Source organism: Lithobates pipiens, unplaced genomic scaffold, assembly GCF_037356315.1.
Source record: "Lithobates pipiens isolate NorthernLeopardFrog02 unplaced genomic scaffold, aLitPip1_a1.2 Scaffold_16, whole genome shotgun sequence".
In the NCBI taxonomy this organism is placed as follows: Eukaryota; Metazoa; Chordata; class Amphibia; order Anura; family Ranidae; genus Lithobates; species Lithobates pipiens.
The window spans coordinates 543,852,015-543,874,620 of record NW_027507748.1 but is presented as its reverse complement, the minus strand read 5'-3'; the positions used below and the strand labels follow the sequence as shown (position 1 = coordinate 543,874,620).

Genomic DNA, 22,606 nt, shown 5'->3' with positions numbered 1-22,606 from the left:
CTATAAACGAGGGATGTTTAACCACCTTTTTCTGACACCTGTTGGTTTCAAGTTAAAATCATTATTAATTTTTTTTGCTAGAAAATTACTTGGAACCCCCAAACGTGTGTGTGTTTGTTTGTTTTTTTTTGTTTTTTTTTCTTTAGCATAACACTAGAGAATAAAATGGTGGTTGCATTATTTTGTCACACTGGGGCTTATTTATGAAAGGCAAATCCATTTTGCACTGCAAGTGCCCTTGGAAGTGCAGTCGCTCTAAATCTAAGGGGTAGATCTGAAATTAGGGGAAGCTCTGCTGATTTTATCATCCAATCATGTGCAAGCTAAAATGCTGTTTATTTTCCTTGCATGTCCCCCTCGGATCTACAGCGACTTTACTTTCAGTGCACAGTGGATTTTCCTTTAGTAAATAACCCCCACTTTATGTGCTTATTTTTTAATTTAATGTGAAAGATGTTATGCCACAAGAATCCTGATCTTTATTCTAGGCAAAAAAAATGTGTGATTCTAATTTTGGCCAGAATCGTGCAGCTCTATAGTGGAGTGCTGCTTCCTGAGCAGTACAGTGGTTAGCACTTTGCTTAGCAGTATTGGGTGTTATTGGTTTGAATCCCAACCATGACACTACCTGCCTGGACTTTGCATGTTCTTCCTGTGCCTTTTGTGGGTTTTCCTCTGGGTACTCTGGTTTTCTCCCACACTCCAAAGACCTGTTGGTAGGTTAATTGGCTCCTGTCTAAATTGGCCCTAGTATGTGATTCTATGAATGTGAGTTAGGGCCCTTAGATTGTAAGCTCCATGAGGGCAGAGACTAATGTGAATACATATGTAAAGTGCTGCGTAAATTGTCTGCGCTATAGAAGTACCTGTAATAGATGTACTGTAAACAGTTCACCAAGGGTTTCCAAACTTTATAAAACAAAAGGAGGCCAGTTTACTGTCTTTCAGGAAAAAAAAGGGGCCTGGACTGTGGCCATTGTGAGTAGAAATTTTGTCCTGGTATCAGTGGGAGTAAACGGTCCATCTTTGACAATGGGGGGGGGGGGGGGGGGGTGGTGGGAATAATGACCCTTTGTTGGTGACAGTGTGAGGAATAGTGTCTAGCACCGGTGGGAGGAAAAGTCCCTCAAGGGTCGGATAAAAGCAAGAAAAGGTCCACGTTTCATAATTTCATTGGTGCACTTAGAATTCAGAAGCCCATTGGTCAATCGCACGTGGAGCATGTAGCATAGTTCTTGGTTAGGAAGATGTGGCTTCTAAAACTTCAGTCTTCCAGTAACCTTCTACTCTGCATAAGTTGGGTAAGAGGAAACAAAACAAGGATGAAAGACTTGCTAGGTGTAGACCTAGTCATTTGTGAAGGCCAATCTGTTCTTTCCCAGTTTTATGACCCCAGAGCAGCAGTGACACATGCTGCTGTGTGGGTTACCATTCATTGATGGCTGGTTAATGGGCAGTAAGGCTTGACCATATGTTATGCACTTTGGCATCCAGATGACTAACTTCTTCAAACTAATTGTCCTATATTTATAGGTGATGTTTTATTTTGTATTTAACCCATGGCGATCTTTTCAGGGAAACCTCTGCAAACAGAAATATGGGAACTGCCTTTGCTGGTCTGTTTAGGTGGCTTCAGTCATTGACCTGGAACAAACGTACAGCCAGTGAAGTCCGACATGTCTAAACTCTCTAGGTCAGAGGCTAGCTTTTTTTTGTTTTACAATGTGCCTGTATACAAGTGCTGCGTATTCTTGAGTAAAAAAATAAATAAAAAAAAAACTGGCCTCCAGGTCAGTATTTTGCACTGGTACGCGCATATGAGCATCAATATTAATGAATTTTGAGTTTGTATTGTGTGCACGAATGCACATATACGTCCAAAATAAACGCCTCTAATTGCGTCAAAAAAAGGGATGCATTTTTTATTTTATTTAAACGTCAGTAATGTGTTCAAGAGGCCAAACAAGGTAGCATCGCTGGGATTAGGAAGTCAGCCTTGTAGGCCAAATATTTAAAATAAAAAATAAAAAAAATTTCAGGACACCTGAAATTGTCATCTGCAAAAAATAGCATTTGGACAGTTTACTTATTAGATAAAGTAACCCGTTTCAGGCTCTGTCAGCGTCCAGATTAAAGTAACGCTAAATTATAATGCTGTTCTCCTAAAATCATCTATACACGGTCACTACTCCAACAACGCTGTAATTGATTGTATGGGGTATTTATTTTTATTTGAGCTGGTGCCCAAAGCTGAATCTCCTATTTTAATTTTTTTGTAAACCCTTTCACATACAGAGATGAAATATATCCTCCTACATAGGCTGTATCTGTCTGTCTACATCTGTCTATCCCCTACATCCAATCAAAGTGCAGAATTTACACAGAATCGCTCTGCTCTGAAAAGCAGAGGGCAGGGAGCTGAAATTACATCAGCGAGGAGAGCTTATTGGAGGGAAAGGACACACCCCTTAAACACAGCTTACATGGACAGAGCTGAGCCTGTCAGTCATCTGGAGCCCCAACCCCCCCCCCCCCCCCCAATCAGAATGACTTGCGCTTATAGCAGACAAAAATCTCATACATCAAGTACATACTATAAAGGGATATGTTTTGATCATATTTCATTGCAGAGGTTTACAGCCACTTTCAGGCCCCTTTTCAGAGGTATTGGCTGCTAGAGGGGCACTTTTAACCCCAGCTAGCAGCCAAAAAGGGGTTAAAACTGCCCACAAAGCGCTGCTGCAGCAGCACTTTACCGGCGGTATAGCTGCGCTGCCCTGTTGATTTCAGTAGGCAGGAGCGGTATACACACTGCTCCTTCACAGCTCCAAAGATGCTGCTGGCAGGCTTTCACACTGGAGACACAGCAGCTCTTTCAGGGCGATTTGCAGTCGCTGTTTTTAGCGCTGTAGCACCTGCAAAGAACCCCAGTTTGAAAGGGGTCTTAGTGCCGGTTCACACCATTGTGATGCGAGAACCCTGCGGATCTACTAGGGGTTCCTGCATCGCACCCGACACACACTGCAGTTCATACTGCTATGTGCGAACTGCTGGGGAGTGTCATTATATGTTAATGACACCCCCATTTCAGCTCGTATATCACACTGCGAACTGACAGTTTGGACATGAATCGGAACGCATATGTGTGAACAGAAAAAAGGGTCCTGTGCGTGTTTGGACCAAATGCGGTGCGATATCAGCCATACTATCTATATGGCTGACATTGCACCGCACAAACATCGCATGTAATGTGAACAGCAGTGGCTCCGCATATTACATGCGACGTCTGACATCGCAATAGTGTGAACCGGCACTTAGAAGGTTATATAGAGAAACTTCAACAATTTTTTTGCTTTTCAACTATTGTAGAAATAACACAGTAAGCTGTTAAAGCTCCCTGTATACCTATAGGTAAGCCTTATTCTAGGCTTACCTATGTGTGCTGTTTAGGAGATATTTACTGTATACTGCACCGTTGATGTAATTGGGGCATGAGCTCTGAAGAAACGGTCACCCATGCAATTTCTTCAGAAGACAGTGTCATGACGGTGGGACCATGGAGAACAAACATAGCCACCCTCTAACAGGGGGTTGGATCAGCACAGCAAAAAAGGCATTTGGAGGAGGCGGAGAGCACTAGAAGGCACTTTTATTTTAATTTTTTTTTTTCTTATAAGAATACATGCTTGTATAATTGTGTAGTCATTGTTACGGTATAGAACATAACATGTTAAATAACTTTCTGCTGCAGCATCCAGTGGCGAGGCCCTCTCTAGATATTACACTCCATGCAGCAGGTGGGCCCATGTCTACAAAAGTAGTAGAGTTTCAGATAAAACATGACCAATCCACAGATTACAAAACCGTGGCGTTATAGATTTGGAAGAAGTGAGATGGGTTAGCGTTGCGACTTTGTATAACATGACTTGTTTGCTTTGATTGTGCATGTACACACATTGTATTTTCTGGCCTCATGCAAACTTGTAATATGAACTGATAGAAGATTGGGAGATGACGGCAATACTTGAGGTAGAGCCAGTGTCCTGGAGTGTTGTTTACCAGACTTTCAGAAGTACTTCTGATCTGTAGTCTTGTCTAAGGCTTGTACTAACCATAGGAACTTCTTTATTCCCTGTGAACAGGGTGATATCATATGGCGGTGGAAATATGGTAGAAATGATTCCACGTTCAGCGTTCTCTGCTAATCTTCAGTAATGTTTAGGTATCAAGTTCTCGTTACAGCTGGGGGTTCTGCATGCTGAATAGCCAAATTCTCTGCATAACTTGTGAATGACATTGTTTTTTAGAGGCTGCCAGCCCCTCCCTGAACCCATCAGACACGCATGTGCTGGCAGAGTCTGTTCAATATGTATATGTGCATGTTGCTGGTTTTGTTGCATTAGAAATGGCTGCTTTAGGTTTAGATTCCATAAAGTAGCAGCTCTGTCATTTTGTATACCAGACGTGTACAGTCTCAGCAGGGAGTTACTTGGCGTGACGAGGAAGGGATTCAGTGGAGCGCAGACTGAATGCAGTGGTGGAGACAGGAGCCGGGCGATTTCCAATTGGTCTGTGTGTTGCTGCATTGCTGTGCTTAGACAGTTAAAGGTCATAGAATTCCTAGGACTTTTCATCCCCTGATATGTCCATGTCCCTGAGCAGTCTGCGACCAGCACTGAATTTCAATCACTTTCTGCTGTCTGCGTATTACATGCTTGCTTAGCCAATGTCTGAGCAGCGCCTGCTTTTTGAGCAAGGTGACCTCAAATCATTTTCTTAGAAGCAGCTCTTTGTTGCTCTGAATTTACACAGATCTCTTTTCAGATGTTTCAGTTTACCTCTGCCTGCCCTGCTTGTATTATTCTTGGAGAGCTCTATTATTTACAGGGTGTTTGCAGCCTCCAGGCAGGCATTCTCTAATGTCACTGTCGCAGCACGTTTTCTTAGTGACAATAAAGCTTTGAGCAATTCACCGTGAAAGAAAGCTGCTCCAGGTGAGTGTATTAGCCATCCGTTCCCAGCATAGCCAGGGTTAAAGCGGAAGTAAACCTATCCATAAAACAGTATTTCCAGCACACGCTGGAAATATAACCCTCCCATTGGTTGTGCTCTCAACCTGTCAAACCATCCAATGGCTTATGTCATAACTGATCACTTGTGCAGCATCATGGCAGTTGTAGATTAAACCGAGGCAAAGATGGCAGCTTCCTTGGCTGAAAACGATAGGGGGGTTTACTTCCACTTTAAAGCGGAGTTCCAATTTAAAAAAATAAAAGTCGGCAGCTACAAATACTGCAGCTGCTGACTTTTAATAATCAGACACTTACTTACTGTGGGTGCCCGGCTGTGGCTTCGCAGCCAGGCACGCACTGCGCCACAGTGTGGCCACGAACGTCTTCTTCTTGGGTCCCTCGCCGGCGCTCCTGGCCTCTCCTCTGTCCAGTGGAAGCGGCTTCGCTGAATTTTAGACAGAGACTGACAACGATTTAAGAAAGTGCCTGTGAGCTGCCACAATCTGAACAAGCTGACCATCGTTGGTACAGGTCAGGAGATTGCTGGACTACGGTTTCTTTCTATTTTAGACCATCTGCATTTCAGAATATGCATAATATAAAAGGTGAACATTATGTGACTTGCTAATCATAGGCAAACTTTGCTTTTTAAGTGGAATTGCATTTAGGCATTCGTGCATGCTTGCTCCCGAGCCCTGCTGCTGCATCTATTGACACAGTGGGACTTGGGCATCCCTCCCTTTCCCTCGTCACTGGCTTTTATTGACAGCACTAGGAGCTGCAGGCTTGCACAGTGCTGGATCGAATGAGGGCTCAGGTAAGTAGGGGGTGTGATGGGGAATGCTGATGCCTGTTTAGGCTTTAGGCTGGGTTCACACTGGAGCGATGCGGGAACGCTGCAAATCCGCGGCGTTTTCCCGCATCGCATGCCTCCCGCTGGCAGTTCACACTGCCCTATGCGAACTGCTGGGAGTGTCAGTGAAATGTTAATGACACCCCCAGATCATATCGCAGTGCGATCTGCAAACTCGGACAGGAATCGGATCGCATGGTGTGAACACCCATGCGATCCGATTCTGCTGCGGACCAAAAAAAGGGTCCCGTGCGAGTTTGCGGCGGGTGCGATGCGAATTCAGCCATACTATCTGTATGGCTGAACTCGCATCGCACAGAGATCGGATGTGATTTGCACTGCAGTGCGGTGCGAATCACATCCGGTTCTCGCTGCCACAGCAGTGTGAACCCAGCCTTAGAACCACTTTAATGTGTTCTTGCTGGAGCACCAGTATGTTGCAACAAAGCCCATAGGCGGGGTGACCTACTGAAATGTCACACTCTTCAAGAACTATCGGTTACATCATTTTCATTTAGATCTGTTTTCTGTGCCATTGCTGGTAGGTTGGCATTAACAAAAATTGAGTACCATTATGCACCATATTCTTTTAGTTTTAGCACAAAAGTATTTTGCTTTATGGTAGAATGACCCGTCTGTCTTGTTCTTGGGGATTCCAAGCAAAATGTCTACAGCTTTTAGTTTTGGTGCCTGGAGCCACAGTTGCAGCATATTTTTGTCCATGGGAATGCATTACAGAAAACGCAGCGCACGCTAATTCGCATACGTACGGATGTATTTTTCAAAATGTAAAATTATTAGGTTACTCGTGTATAGGCGTGTACATTTTCTGCATTGCTTACCCATGGCAGAAATATGTAGCGGCTGTGTGTGGCTCCCCGAAAGTACTACGCAGCTACAGCCGTATTTTGCTCTGTACACCCATACACTGTAAATTACAGCTGTGTGCAAGATCACTTAGTATTTGCCATTGTGAAACACAAAGATCCTTCCTTTGTTCAAAGCCGGCCATACATGCCATGATTTCTCTTGTTAAGCCTGTGGGCTAGACAAGCAAAAATCAGTTGACTCACCCATGTACACTAAACTGCAGTGATGAGGAAAGTCTGCCGGCTGTTTTATTCAGCAGCTACAGAAATCGTGGGTTTCTTAATACCTGAACAGTGACTGCACCTGATGGGATGCAGTCACTGTTCAGCCAGTTAAAGAGTAATGCCAGCCATACATGGTTCGAATTTCAAAAGAATTTCCTTTCGAAAATGGTATCTAAGAATTTTCGTATGAATTTCGCACCATTAGTGGGCTGATTTTCATGTGGAAATCAAATTTGAGGAATTGGACATGTTGGAAATTTTTTGAAAAACTAACGATTTTCTAATCAATGATGGGAGAATCGTGTGAGAAATGTAATAAGAAAAGAAAATTTACAGAGAGAAAACAAGATTCACGGCCATAAATTCTTTTCTGTAGCAACAGGAGGTGAAATTGAAGACTTGGTCGACCGAATTTCGAAAATCAATGGTGGCATCATCGGATCACAAATTTTTTTTTTTTTTTTTTTTTTTTTTTTTTTCTGATTTTGAAAAGAAAATTTGTTCGAAAATTCGACCATGTATGGCCTGCATTACTTAATTTATGTTGAGAGAGGGAAAACAAGTATTCCCCTCTGGGTGATCTATTTTACATTGCAAGGTTTTTAACAAACTTTGTTGCAAATTCCTACCTTGTGGTCATCTAAAGAAATAGCTGTGTCTTTGTACATCTGTACGAGAGTAGCTTTACAATGATCAATCAATTTTTGCCCCTTCAGGGCTTTAATGAGGAAATTGGCAAGGTCTACGTTAGACATGGGTGCCGTCAAAAAATTAGTTTTGTTCCGTATTAATAAAAATTGTAATTTGCGTCAAATACAATTTGGATTCGTAAACTTTTTGTTGTGATGAATTTATCATTATGAGGGGTTCCCACCATCCCTGTGCTGTGCGGACTTCCTGTGTTTTAACATTTAGGTTCGCTAACTTTTCGGAACAATTACGAATTTTCGTTATGAATTTGGATCCGAAATTTGTAAATTTCGTACAGAATTTGTATGCATAAAAATTTGTATTTCAGATTCGTACAAATTTTCGATTTGCACAAAACTAATCGCACATGTCTAGTCTACGTCCCTTCTTTAGATGTGATTTCCTTTTGGGATTATTTAATCTAAAATGACATTTTTGTTGCAGAGGATGCCAAAATTCTGATTTAGGATTTTAGTGAAAATCAGTCAGCCAAACACTTGAGGAAATTACATTTCTGGGGGGCATTCTGTACACCATCTTTGTACAGAACACCTCCAGGTAGCCATATTGCATTTTACAGAAAATTACAGCACTGCAAATTGAAAAGAAAGGGTCAATTTTTTTAATTCAGATGGTTTTTATTTGTGTTTAGACATACGAAAGTAAAGAGAAAAAAAGTATACTTTTTTTCAATGAAGAATAACATTTTCTAATATTATATTTTAATATATGCATTAAAAGGAATTAATTGCTATAGTAAACTATATTTTCTAACAAGAGAATTTGTAACACATACATGATCCTATAATAATCTTACTAAACCATTACAACTGTTCACCTTTTCCAAAGAGACCAATTGAGCTCATGTTTAGCTACGTTTCCATCTTTTATACACATGTATTTTTTTGAGCAAAGGTCGTTTTTAATATTCAAACTCAGTATGACTTGAGTCACAACTGTGTACACAATATTTTGTATTTTTCCCTTGATAGCAGTTGACAGGTAGGTAGATTTGGGGACACGGCACAAACGGCTCATGAGGTAGGTGGGTCATTTTAACTTGCTAAGAGCTACCAAATGTATCACTTTTGGTGTCGTGGAGCTTAAAGTAGAATACCACGCAAAAAACAAAGTTTGCCTATGATTAGTATGTGTGATATTTGGGGGTTATTTAGCCTGTGTAGAACACACCAGTGAGCAGAGTCCACACCAGTTATGCCATTTGAGGGCTTGTTGGCCCACTTTTATTAAAAGTAAAAGAAAACAAGTCCAACAACAGGTGGGTTTCCCACACAGGGGTTTCCGCTTTCCAAATGAAAAAATGCCAAGCCACCTGGCTCTCCTCAGCAATACCGCCGTTCAGGCTTACACTTCAGCCCTCTTATCCCTATAACAGAGATGTCGTACAACTACTGTACCTCTTCTTTTTATTTTTATTTTTTTCTCTGCTTTGCTGCTCAGCCCACAGCTTTGGGCCCTCTGGCTATACCATGCAGACATGCATGCTTCTCCCTTGCTTGCCTGGACTCCTCGGGAGGGTGGAGCCCAGAACCATGGTCTTGGCTCTGTTATAAGCCCAGGAGCCACCTGTTCAATCAACCAGCCAGACTTCTGGCTGTTCCCAAAACTCAGTCCCAGGATTGGAGATTCCGTCCCACCCATAACACTATGGAATCTCTGGGCTCCAGGTCCCAAACTGGATTTTTGAAAACAATGAGGAAACTGAAAAAACAGTTTCCTCACAAACAAACGACTCCCCTGGTGCCCCTCAACCTGCCTGATTGAGAACCCTGCATCCTTCCTCTGGTGGGGTACCATACTACCACATATGTCAAATAACTTTCAATTTTATATTTATGCGTATTCTGAAATACTAATTGTCTAAATTAGAAACTGTAGTAGTCTAAGCTAGACAATCGGCAATCTCCTGATCCGTGCTGACAACGGTCAGCTTGATGCAGAATGTGGCAGCTCACAGGCACTTTCTTAAATCATTGTTAGTCTTGGTTTAAAATTTAGCAAAGTTCAGAGTAGCCCCATCCCGCCCGACCATCAGCTCCGGTATGTCACTTCTGGCAGTGACAAGTGGAGGATACGCCCAACAGCCGCATGGATCTACTAAACCTGAGAGCTGTGCGGTCACGTGACAAGGGGACTTTTAAAAGAAAATAAGGTACAAAGAAGCATATTTAAAAAAAAATTTGAACAATGCAGAATTTCTACTATTGTAGTTGGAGAGCCTGGCTTTAATGTATATCTAAAGCCACACTTCTCTAGGGATCTAGAAATAAATGCCTGACAGGGGTTTCAACACTTCCCCGCACATCCAAAACTAAAAAGAAGCTTGGCCTAAATGTTTCTGGTTTGAACTTTTTTTTAAACATATTTTTATTTATTTATTTTTTCAGGCATGTATCATTGTCAATTATGACAGTTGTCTCATGGGATCATTTTAAAAATGTTTCATGTACATGCCTGGCCAAAATGGAAGCCCAGCTTTAGGCTCCATGCACACTGAAGCTCAAAAAAGCTATTTCTGGACGCCAGATTGCTGGCAGAAAACGCTGGTTGAAAAACCTGCTTTTAACAGCGTTTTATACTAGCGTTAATGAGCGTTAATGAGCGTTTTACAGCGTTGGCGTTAATGGGCGTTTTTTATAAAAATACACAGAGGACACTACAAAAATCCCACAATGCATTGAAAAATAGAATGCCGAACACTAATGAACGAGCGTTAATGAGCGTTTGTCGTTTTTTGCCGCTGAAAAACGGCACTTTGAACGCGAATTTCTGGCGTTCAGAAAAAAGCCCATAAACTCCACTGCTCATTAAAGCTGAAAAACGTCCATGTGTGCATGGACACATAGGCTAACATAGAGTGGAGTTTATGGGCTTTTACAAAAAACGCCCAAACTCCAATAAACTGCAGTTTATCAGCTTCAGTGTGCATGGAGCCTTAACCTAAACTTAACCTGTGGTTATTTGAGGATTCAAAACCTGCGTCACTTTCTTTTTTTTTTTTTTTTTTGAACAGGCGTATGATATACATTTCCTACTTGGAAATCAGTGATGCAACATAGATGTAATATTGTCAAATGGATGAGTGTAGAGCTTGCACACAGACGGAAATTATGGTGATTTAGTTCACCCAGCTTCTCATAGGTCCAGGAGTAAAAGTACTGGATTTATTAGAGTACCCTAATTACATTTTAAGTTGTAGCCCATGCAGTAAGTGTTGAGACAGATTTAGATGCAGCTTTTGAAACCAGAGTACTGTGTACAAGAGTGAGTGATGAGGGCAATAGGGCATGGAAAAGTAAAAGTATTTTAGCATGTTGGTAAATGTATTGTTCCCTGACAATGGAAGCATTATAATGGGGGGGGGGGGGGGGTAAAATCATCATTTTTATTAACAGTCTGAAAATGTGGTGTGTTGTGTGTTTTTTTTTTTTTTTTTTTTTTTTTGTTTTTTTTCTGCTGATTAAAGGAAATTTTAAAATCTGTACTGAGGAAGTATGGAGGCTGCCATTGCTGACCTCTCAAGTTGGCAGGCCGTTTCACTGAATTAGTGGTTTCCGTATCGTGGCACTCGAACTGAATAAGGAACTCGCATGAGCGAAAAAAATCAATACATGTCTATATATAATATATCATCCATGTGCAAGTACTTTTATTGGCCTCTCCAATTAAACTATTTAGATTTGTGAAGAAAATCCCCTTTATCCTTTACATTAAAGCCTCTTTGCTCCTTCCCTGATAGAAATCTAATTTCTGGGCATTGCGGGGCAGGGCACTCTGGTTTCTATTGTATTGTAACTGTACTGCCTGCCTTTCATTTTGTAAAGCATTTGTACTCTATTATAATAATGTCAGCTAGAGGAAGTTAACCAGTTTCCTGTTCCCCCCCCCCCCCCCCCGTTCTCCTTTCATTGGCTGCTTGAATGCAGATGACCAGGCTGCAGAGCGTTGCTGGTTGCTAGGTGCACAGCATTGCTGGTTGTCAGGATGCAGGCTGCCAGGCCTCACAACATCTCTAGTTGCTAGATTGCAGGTGGCTGGGCTGCACAGCATTATTGGTGCTTGTGTTGCCAACGTCCAATGCAATCTGCATAATGGAAGAGAATGCCCCTGTGTGGTTTTGCCATCTGCATCTTAGCAACAGTTGCAACTGTTTGGCCCAGTTGTCTGCATCCTAGCAACCGATGACATTGTGCGTTCTAGCTGTCTGCATCCTAGCAACCATTGAAAAGAGAGGGGGGGGGGGTGAAAGTAGGGGAACTAACTGAAATGTGTTGTAGCTGGACGGGGCAGAACATTTGTACTTGGCGTTACTCATTTAGAGCCCCATTTTCAGTAACGTATGCCTGGAACACAGGGTACCTGCATTCTGGACATATGTCCCTGAATGCATACAGCATTAAGTGCCACTCGGTACAGATTTCATCCTCTTTCAGCCTACCATAGATTGTGTCCAGTCCCAGGATTATCAAAAGGCACAGGTGCAGTCTGTTACACACGGCTAAATGCCTAGTGTACAAGTAGCCTTTAAGAGAATCCCTGCCTTTTTTTTATTTTTTATTTTTATTTTAATTTTTTTAACTGGTTGCATGACGGGAGAGTGTGACCGGTTCACACATCTCCGGGGCGGCCATGGAGCGCACAGCAGAAGGGTCCTGTGCATCTTTTCTTTTGGCTCAGTTTCAGGCCTGCATTAGAAAAACATTCCCCCCCCCCGTGTTGTGCCCTGTGTTGCACATAGTGTAAACCCAGTACGTTTTTTCTTATATATACTTTCATTCTCAGAGGAAGCTTTCTACACAATAGGCCAGTTTATGGTCCTTCGGATTTTAGGGGCTAGAGTGGCCAATGGGAGTAGAAAATGCCCCCAATGTCAGCAGGAGTAAAAAAAAAAAAAAAACCTGTAGTCAGTAGTGGGAGGCATAGTGCCCCATTATTGGTATTAGTGGGAGGAATAGTGCTCCATCAGTGGAAAAAAAATGTCCCATTGCTGGTGTCGGTGAGAATGGTTGCCCATTTTTGGTTGCAGTGGATGGCATTGTGCCTCCTTGTGCCCATGGTACTCAGTTTGTAGCTACTGCAGCAACAGCATATCTTTTAGCCAAGATGCCTACAATATAGTTATCCATTATGATTGTTTTTCGATGTCTTTTGTAACATCTGTGTCCATCCATTTTTATAATCTTGTGTCCATTTTTATACTCCATTACCTTCGATCCATCACATGCAGGTCCTAAAAGTGGACCTTATGTGACCGAACCACCCATGTGAAGGGGTCATAGTGATTCTCAGTGATGTCTTCCGTCATCTGACAATCATTATGGTCTTGCTTTCTGTCTCTTCTGTAGTTTTCCGTATGTCTGTTATCTTTATTTTTCACTGATGTCCATTGGAGGAATAAAGTTCTGATTTTTTTTTTTTTGTTCTTTTCTTGGCAGATCTGCTCGTTGCTTTTCGCTACACTCTACCTCCTCTCTTATATGGTCATCACCAAGTTCAAGAAACATGCTGATTTCACCACAGGTGAGTCATTAATTCAATTTGGCATTTCCAGATTCTAAAGGTCAAGTTACGTGATACACAGCTGCTACAGCATCTATGCTAACATGCCTTCGCAGTATTATAAGACAGAAGTATACATACCGTGTAACAATAAACTGCGCTTAGGGCTTGTATACACATGCTTTAAATATTAAGGGTCGTATCGCACTACCACCTGAAATACAATTGCACTTTACCTAATGGAAGCAGAGAAGGAGTGACATCTTGCTGGCTTGGCCGCACTGTAGAAAAGATGAGCCGACGCTGGCGAGTTAAGTGACTGAATCACTAGTGTAATATGGCACCAAATCAGGTCAAGCAAGGCATCATTGAAGCATGCATTGGCTCAAGTTTGGCAAAGCTTTGGTTTTAACTTGGAGATCATTTGAACTGCCTTAATACAAAAGGATTTCAAAAAGTTGACCAAAGCTTCTGAAGCTGGAACAGATGTGTTCCCTTGTGCCTTGTATTGCTTGGAGCTGTTCCAAGAGGTAAACATTGTTAAAGTGCTTCTAAAAGCTCAGTGTTTTTTACTTCATCCTATGCATGAAGTTTTTAAAAATCTTCTGTGTGCAGCAGCCCTCCCCCACCTTTAAATCTTGAGTCCCATCTCGATCCAGCGATGTGCACAAGAGCAGCAGCTCTCCCAGGTTTGTTTTTCCTCACTGGCTGAAACCACAGCGGGAGCCATTGGCTACTGCCAGTCACAGCCAATGAGGAGAGAGTGGGGCTGAGCCACACTGTGTGAATGGACACAGACGCAGCTCAGGAGCGAGGCTGCTCGGGTGCCTCCATAGCAAGCTGCTTGCTATTTGAGCACCTGGCAGGAGGGAGAAGTCAGGACCACCAGCAGAGGCTATAGCCGCTAACAATCAGTCTTCTCCCAGCGGGGGATGGCCATTGCTGAGTCCATTATCAGCACTGTCTGTTGATGGAATCATGGTTGCAGGAAACAAATCCATGCAGTCTATGGCCAGCCTAAGTCACTTAGGAAGTGCATTGTTTAATTGGATGACTGAATCAATGTGTAAAACCAGTACACACGGGCCGAATGTTGGGTGGCATTGGCAGGTTCGTTAGAGCTCTGACCGGAGTGTTCTGGTGGGGAGGTTGTCCCCCTGTCAAAACACAATGGAACAGCAGGGTAGGTTGATGTACTAACATTGGATTGTTAGTACAGTGGCTCCGTCTTGAGCTGTCAGTTTTTTGTTTTTTTTCGTTCAGCCTGCTGGGTTAAAAGAAGAGTGGTGTGTATGAAGCTTAAGAAGGAACGGTAAAGCAGAGCAACATTTTGTAGCATGGCAGAGAAAGGAGCCTTGTGCATGTTGAGGGAATATGACTGACCCATGTGTGTGCGTACAAACCTCAAAGGATACACTGCCTTTCAAAAAACAATAAATGTACGTTTTTTTTTTTTTTTTTTTGCAGGTAAAAAAAATTTGCATTTTATTATTTTTTCTGTTGCATGAGCCTGGAAAGCATTGCACCAGCGATCAGCAGTTTGCTGATGCCATGCAGGTCTCCTGCACACTGTCGGTGTATTTGATTACCTGTATATACCGTATGGGTAAGTTGATACTCCCTGACAGAAACATTCAATGAACTGTGGTGCGCCGTAGTAGTTCATTAAGAACTACAAGCCGACAGCAGATAAGGATGTCGGGGGCTTGGAGTTCATTCAGACACGCAGAGCTGTGTGTCTGAATGACGCGGCTGTGCTGTTTTCAAACAGGGACAGCTAGTGTGGGGAACTTCTCCCTGTACTACTGCCACGGGTGGGAGGAGAGGGGGTGGTGGCTGCAGCAGTGGGAACATGTCACATGTTCCAACCTAAAATCGGGTGGAACATGTAACATGTTCCCAAAGATGAAGTAATCATATAATACACATTTAATGAGGTATTGAGATTTACACCAAGCTAAAGACTTTGACCAGTGCATAGAAAAAGGAGACCTCAGTTAAAAAGAAAAAGTAGCAAACCCGCTACAGTACACCAAGTAAAATATTGAAGAGAAACTCCAGCCAAAGTGTTAATGTTAGGTTTGGATAGAATGGAGAATCTTTTTCAGGTTGAGGCCTACTGGGTATATTTCTTCTCACTTCCTGTTCCTGAAGAAGGAAGGAACCACTTGTTGCAGACTGCATTCATAGATCTCTAAATGATGTGGCTATGCGTGATGTTATACCCCAAATACAGATGTAACATGTTGCTAAAGCTGGCATTGGCCTTTAAATACACGATTCAGCACTTTTTAAAGTGGGGTACCTCCTAAAAAAATAAATTAAAAAAAATTAAGTCAGCAGCTACAAATACTGCCGCTGCTGACTTTTAATAATTGGACGCTTACCTGTCCCAGGGTCCAGCGATGCGGGGGAACAAAGCCCCCCCCCCCTCCTTCTCCGCTCGCGGCGCCGTCATGTGTACTGTGGGGGGCACCCACTGAGCATGCGCGAGCGGCGCAGGGCGCCGTGATACGCTATACAGTCACCTGGGACAAGTGACGGGTCCCAGGTGACTGCGGCGCGAGGGGAAGTGATGTCGCCAGCCCGGGCAAGGAAGAAGGCAGATTACGAGGGACCCCCTAGCAACAGGTATTTAGAGGTGAGTAAAAAAAATGTTTTCATTTTTTAAGAATTTTAAACAACTTTTTATTTTTTGGTGGCAACACCACTTTAATAAGAGAAGTTCTCCTTTTCATACATAGGACAGCTGATCCCATTTGGAGATTATCCCAAAACTCCTACCTTGTTAACAACCAAAACTTTTAACTTTGCATTTCTCAAAAAGGGGCACAGACAGAAAAAGAAACCCAGCATGGGTTTTAACCCTTTCTCACCATATCCCATACTAGGAAAAAGTGTTTAAGTTGGAGTTTGCTTTAAAGTCTAAGTTCACTTAACAAAAAAAGATTTAAAATGATATACACATATGTTTGAAGGAATACAATTTGCCTTTTATTTTTTTCACACTCAGTGGCAAGTAGGACTTGCAGTTCGTTCATTCACAGATCTCTAAATGAATGATGTGGCTATGCGTAATGTTATACCCCAAATACAGATGTAACATGTTGCTAAAGCTGCCATTTGGCCTTTAAATACACGATTCAGCGCTTTTTAATAAGAGAAGTTCTCCTTGTCATACAGAAGCCTGTATAACAGGACACAAAACTTAAAAACTTCACTAAACTGCCCTGGCAACTGTGGCGTTGTAATGCTCAGCTAGCCACATGACCATGCTGACTGATGAGACACTCTTTTGATCCGCCTTTTCTTCCAGCAAAGTGTCCCAGGAGAAAGAAGAGCTTATTGGTAAGCGTATGACCATGCTGACCAGTGACTGGTAGCTGTTGCAAACGTTATGGGGCTACACAGCTTCTGGAGCCCGTTACATTGGCTAGCTTAGGAAATGGCATTTACAGCAGCGGAGACCAGGGACGGTGTTCTGAGTTTAACTTTTCATTTTTAATGAAAAGGTGAACATCTTTTTTTAAGTAGATATTGTATATATTTGGGAATGTATTGTTGGCTCTGTCTTCATGTATCAGTCAGTATTCATGGACTCTATTCTGAGATTCATAAGCTGTACATAAGAGTACTTTGGCAGTATTGACTTTTTGTCCCATGGGGACAATAAAAAATGTGCAAGCTTGCAGTTAAATTCTTGGGACGTGACGCTACATTGTCCCTGCTGTGAAAGCTTTTTGTAACCATTTCCTCTTTTTTTCTTTCTATCACACATGCACACTTTTTTTTTTAAATGGCTAAAGTTAAGGGGGTCTCATTTCCGTTCTGTTTGTCGGTGTAGGAAAAACATTACAAAAGTTCTCCACATAATGTCGTTCTACTTCTAAAGTTTTATGTTGTTGGTGTTGACCTAAGAATATTTTAATGCAGATTATTAGTTCACAAGCACAGGAAACCTTTTTCGTTCCAGTGTTTGATCACCCCCCCCCCCCCCATCAAATCATTCTCTGCAGCTATTACGGTACCTTTTGTACCACCACCCCCTCCCTTTTAGAATGTAAGCTCTACGAGCAGGGCCCTCCTGTACCTTTTGAATTATACTGTAATTGTGTTGTCCCCCCTATACATTGTAAGGCGCTGCATAAACTGTTGGTGCTATATAAATCGTGTATAATAATTTTAGATTGTATTTTTTCCAGCTCAGTAAAGTCACCTCTGCAGACCTCACATGAATGTTTTTTGCTCCTTTTTAAATGTATCTAAACCCAAAAACAAAATGGTTAATATGTTGCTTCTTATGAGCCCTTAGATGTGGCAGCTAAATGTATCTTCTATCCACACATGTGGATCGTTTTGTTAATTTTTCATCGATCCGTTGATGGGTGAAAAACAGACATCAATGAATCTCTATGGAAAAAATGAATATAAATAGATGATCATCCATTTACGATCTGCTTTTGTCAACATCCATTTCTTGGAGCAGATCAAAACTCTTTTTCTTCTGTTACAAAAACAGATCGGATGAAAAATGTATGTAAACGGACAAACCGTCTGTTTTTGCATGACAAAATGGCTCCGGGACTCAAGTGGTTAAGGACTCTAGCTGGTGGATGTAAAAAAAAAAAAAACCGATGGAAAACCGATGTAAGGTTTGAAAAAAAACATGACTGAACTGATGTAACGAACGGTCCACACGTGTGAAATGGGCCAAAAGCGTTTTTTTTTCCCCCCCTTTTTTTTTTTTTTTTTATCAGGTGATCCTGCCAGTAACATACTTGCCCCTAGGGTGACAACATTCACTGTTTTAAAGGAGCAACGTTGTCCGCTTAAGCCAGCCATAGACTGTTTAACTCTTGGTTGGTTTAGGATCGGCTGAGATTCGAACCATGTATGGGCAGGCTGATTGTACCCAAGTTGATTGATTTATTGCCTTGGGTACAACCAGTATGTGTGGTTGCAAGAAAGAATCGCACCATCTGTGGTCAGCATAAGGACAGGAATTGTTGGCAGCACAGATTCTTCTCTCTAAAGCGGGGTACACGCTATAAGAAAATCGGATGAACCGTTCCATATTCAAACAGATCAATTGACGATTGCATACACAACTTTAGACCTCTGATTCTGATCCACCAAATTCCTGAAAGGATAAACTGCACTTTGTTTTTTTGTTTTTCTCGTATGTGAACAGCACTAACTATATTTTCTTTTTAAATGTGTACGGTTTTCGTACGTAAAGATACAAAAGACCTGAGTATGATTGGAAGTAAAAGCAACTCAAAGGAATAAATTGTATACATGATTCCAAAGACTTTGAATAGTTGTAAATCTTGCGCATCTTTAGGGCTCTTTCACGTGACCGATCCGTTCAGGTCTGCCTGTCAGTTTTTTTTAAGCGGACCTGAATGGATGCTCCATAGAGGTCTATGGAGCGTCTGATGTCAGCGGACACCGATCCGAAAAAGTGTGACGACGGAAAAACCTACTTTTCCATCCGTCTGAGGATCGGATTGGGTGACGACGGACTCTGTAGTCTGTCGTCATCCGATCTCCCATAGGGGAGAGAGGTGCTCTGACCTGTCCTCTTCGTTCTCAGCGGGGATCAACGGAGCGACCCCCTGCTGAGCAAGCGGATGTCCACGGGGCGGATCAGCACGGATCCTTCCCCTGTGAAATAGCCCTTAGAAAAGAAAAAAAACTGCAGATACCAATCCTCATCTCACATATATGCTGTGGATTATCCACAACACACCTGGCATCCAATGGCTACAGGGTCACATGTACATTATATCACTTTCTAATCTAAGCTAGAACGTTTGTACGTCCAGCAACAACTAAAAATCGTTTGAGAATTTTTGTGAAATTAGTAACATCGTCCGTATAACTGAGGAACATCAAAGAAAATTGGACAATAATTTGTATTTTCTTATGGTGTGTGTGCGCTGGGCCTTAATACATAGAAGGAGGTTTCTGCAGTCAAACTGAACTAGGCATGGCAGATAACACTGCAAGACTGCAATTCTAAAAATCAGCAGATTCCTTACAAATACCTCTTTTCTGTCTACGCAAACGGTTGTTAGTAATATGTTCATTGGGCAATGGCTTAGTGATCAACACTCCTGGCTTGCAGCACTAGGGTCATCGGTTCAAACCCCCAACCATGACATTACCTGCATGGAGTTTGTTTGTTCTCCTTGTGCCTGTGTGGGTTTCCTCCGGGTATTCTGCTTTCCTCCCACACGCAAAAGACCTGCTGGTAGGTTAATTGGCTCCTGTAATGAAATAAATGTCTGCACTTGAGCTAACAGCCTGCCACTGTCTTCATCTTGGAGCAGTACTGAATTCCAATATATATTCTCTCTCTATTCATCTTTTTGTGATCTAAAGGTGCCCATATATATGAAAATCACTGCATGAGCTGAACAAAGTCATTTTAATCAGGTAGTGAACACCAACTGTCTATGGTGCTTTTATCATGTTTGCTGTCTCCATAATTAAGGGTTATTTGTATTCGAGGATCGGATAAATTCATGAGCCTGTTACTGTGATCAAACAGGGGAACTCGGATAAGTTGAAGGGTCTCCTTTCTCTCTCTCCCCCCCCCCCCCCCATTGGGATACTGTGTGACAGTGTTCCACTTGGAACAGAGTTTTTACAGACCCCGGCTCAGAGTTTCTATTTATAATTTGGTATTGGGTAAGATATGTCAGACTTGCTTTCTGTACTTGGATACTTCTGTGTACATGGGCTCAGTTATTTGTAGTCTCTAAGAGGCAATACTTTAACATTATTATCTTCTGTTTGCTGCTAAATAAACCACAAAGTCATTTTATCTTTTAGATAGGCTCTTTATGTGGCACCGGGTTCTGGCTTTTTTTTTTTTTTTTTTTTTTTGCGTTAGGACTGTGGTTTTGGATGTTTAGTTAATGGTGGGTATGAGTATAGATGGATCACTTATGCACACAGCTAAAGTGGCAAACCCTAAACCCAGATGGGCTTTGCAACAACCTAGCAAAATAATCCACGTTTTGTTAAAGCTACATTCTTTGGTTCAGCATGAATCAATGTAAGGACTACCTGTCCATTGTCAAAACGGGAAGTGGCAAGAAATCCCCTCAGTGAGGCAATCCCTGGTTGTCACCAGAGTTGATGTCCACTTTGGAAGATTAATGTTTTGGTGACAACCTAAAATTTGGGTTTTTCTTTCACTTTAAGCAATAATAATGTGCAGGACAAATGGGGTAACTCTCCTTAGCGGGACACAGGAAACAATAAAAACCTGAAGTGGACAGCAAAGGAAAAATGCTGCTCCAGGCACATTGAATAGTGCAAGACTCCTCACATGGGTGCAAGCCCCAGATCACCTGCTATAGAACACTGAATGAAGGAAGAAATTGGCTGCACACAGATGTGATTGAAGTCCATTTATTGAATATTCCATGCAAACAGTGATGCACACCATGATTGCAGAGGCTGGAACAGAGGTGGACTAGTTTCGCACAGCTACACTGCTTACTCATGAGCCAGTTTTTTCATTCCTTCATTCAACAATGAGTACTGTCCGTGATACTTTTTTTTTTATTTGCACTAACATACAATTTTTTAGGACAACCTTTCGGGGTATCACGGACAGTACTCTATTTTCTCTGTCACAATTGCACTAATACGGCTACAATCACGTTAAGTTCATTCAACAATAAAAACAGGTGTGCTAATTCCTCTCTGCTCTATGCAAAACTAAGGCCCCTTTCACACATGCGGACCATTCATTTGATCAGTCCAGTTACAGTTTTCAAAGAAAAAACGGATCAAGTTTTTCATCCATTGGTGGTTTGTTTGTTGTGTGTGTGTGGGGTGTTTTATTTTTTATTTTTTTTAATGCAAGGGTGGACTGTTTGTCCATTTTATTTTTTATTTTTTTTACATCTGTTTTTCGTCCATTCTGACAAAAATAGGGCTTTGATCCTTTTCAAAAAACGGATGTTGATGGATGAGGATGTAAATGGATCATCCGTTTTTCCATAGAGGGGTGCATTGATATCCGTTTTTCATCTGTCAGTGGATGGAGTAAAAACTGTCCACATGTTTTTAAAGTTTAAGTGATTTCAGAATATTTTTTAACTTAATGCATCTTAGATGAAGGAAAAAAAAAAACCTTCAGTCTGGGTTCACACAATCGCCAGGGGGGTCTGGTGCATCCCGGTTGTGTTTCAGGTCCGATTTCAGCCCCTAACTTTTATTTATTTTTTGGCCTGAAGATGGGCTTTAAAAGTGATGTCTTCATGGTCCTGGCTTCACTACCTAGCAATCAGTCTGAAACAAGTATGCAGCTATTGGTATCCAAACCTTTGGGTATACCTATTCTTTAGGCCAGCCTTTCTTTACCAGGGTTCTGTGGAACTCGGATTCCTTCAGAAGTTGGTGTGGGTTCCTGGAGCAATTGGCAATTTATCTCCCAGATAAGTAACCACTGACACCAATGATCTTTTAGCTTTTTCTAGGAGGGGGAAATCTTCCCGCTAACACAATTGTAAGAAGCATTCTTCCTATTAACCATCACACTAATGCACATTGAGCTTTTTCAAGGGTTCCTCTATATTAAAAAGCTTGAGAGAGGCTGCTTTAGACACTGAAACAAGGTTTAAAACGGCAGCTCATAGGTTTTTAAAGTGATCGGCAAACCATCTTCAGTAGATTTTAAATGTGTCTGAGCACCTGAGAGCCTTCACAATGAACCAGCAGTGGACATTGGCATTTCTCTTGGTGCCGAAATTCTTAGACTGTTTAGAAGCTCCTGATGTCGATATACTGTTTAATGTTCTGTGTATTGGCTTGACATAAAATTTATTATATAAGGCATCTGACAATAATCTGATTTTTTTTATTTGCTTCTTGCAGTTGACCTTGAAGATGCAGCTGTTAACCGAATTGCGTAAGTGTTTTTCTTTTCTTTGACTTTTGGGGAACTAAGATGTCAAGCTGTGAAAATCGGAAAAAAGGTTTTCTTTATCGTACATCACGGGACAAACAGCTATAGTAATTACTATCTGGGTTATACGCCACCTATAGGTGAATGGATACTGGCGCACCCAAAATAAAGGAAGTCCCCCTCTATATAACCCCCCTCCTATACAGGAAGTACCTCCCCAGTATTTTTTTTTTTTTTTCGGCAGTGTCTGTAAGGTGGTTGTTACTGATGTGATGCATGTGCTCTTTGAGCATACTTGGAGGTCTGGACGGTTCTATTAAGAGTCGCGGACTTTAATCGGGTCCATTCAAAAAAGCTATCGGCCAAAATGGATGGTACCCAAGCCTCATTGGAAGGAAAGAAGATTCTTCGAGGTTTGCCTGTAATGCAAGCTGGACCCTGCGTAATGGAACTCTGTGCAGTGTTTGTTCTGACCAGGGTGCTTTCCTGCAGGGTGCTATACAGGTCC

The 22,606-nt window shown here is 41.9% G+C and overlaps 1 protein-coding gene across 1 annotated transcript in view; it reads left to right on the top strand.

Annotated features, from left to right (window-relative positions):
- Nucleotides 1-22,606, top strand: part of LMBR1L (limb development membrane protein 1 like) — a 90,240-nt gene that overhangs the window by 13,796 nt on the left and 53,838 nt on the right. The window contains exons 2-3 of the mRNA XM_077483339.1: nucleotides 13,106-13,190; nucleotides 22,068-22,101. Coding sequence (XP_077339465.1) covers nucleotides 13,106-13,190; nucleotides 22,068-22,101 — 119 coding nt within the window. The remainder of the gene's footprint in view (nucleotides 1-13,105; nucleotides 13,191-22,067; nucleotides 22,102-22,606) is intronic.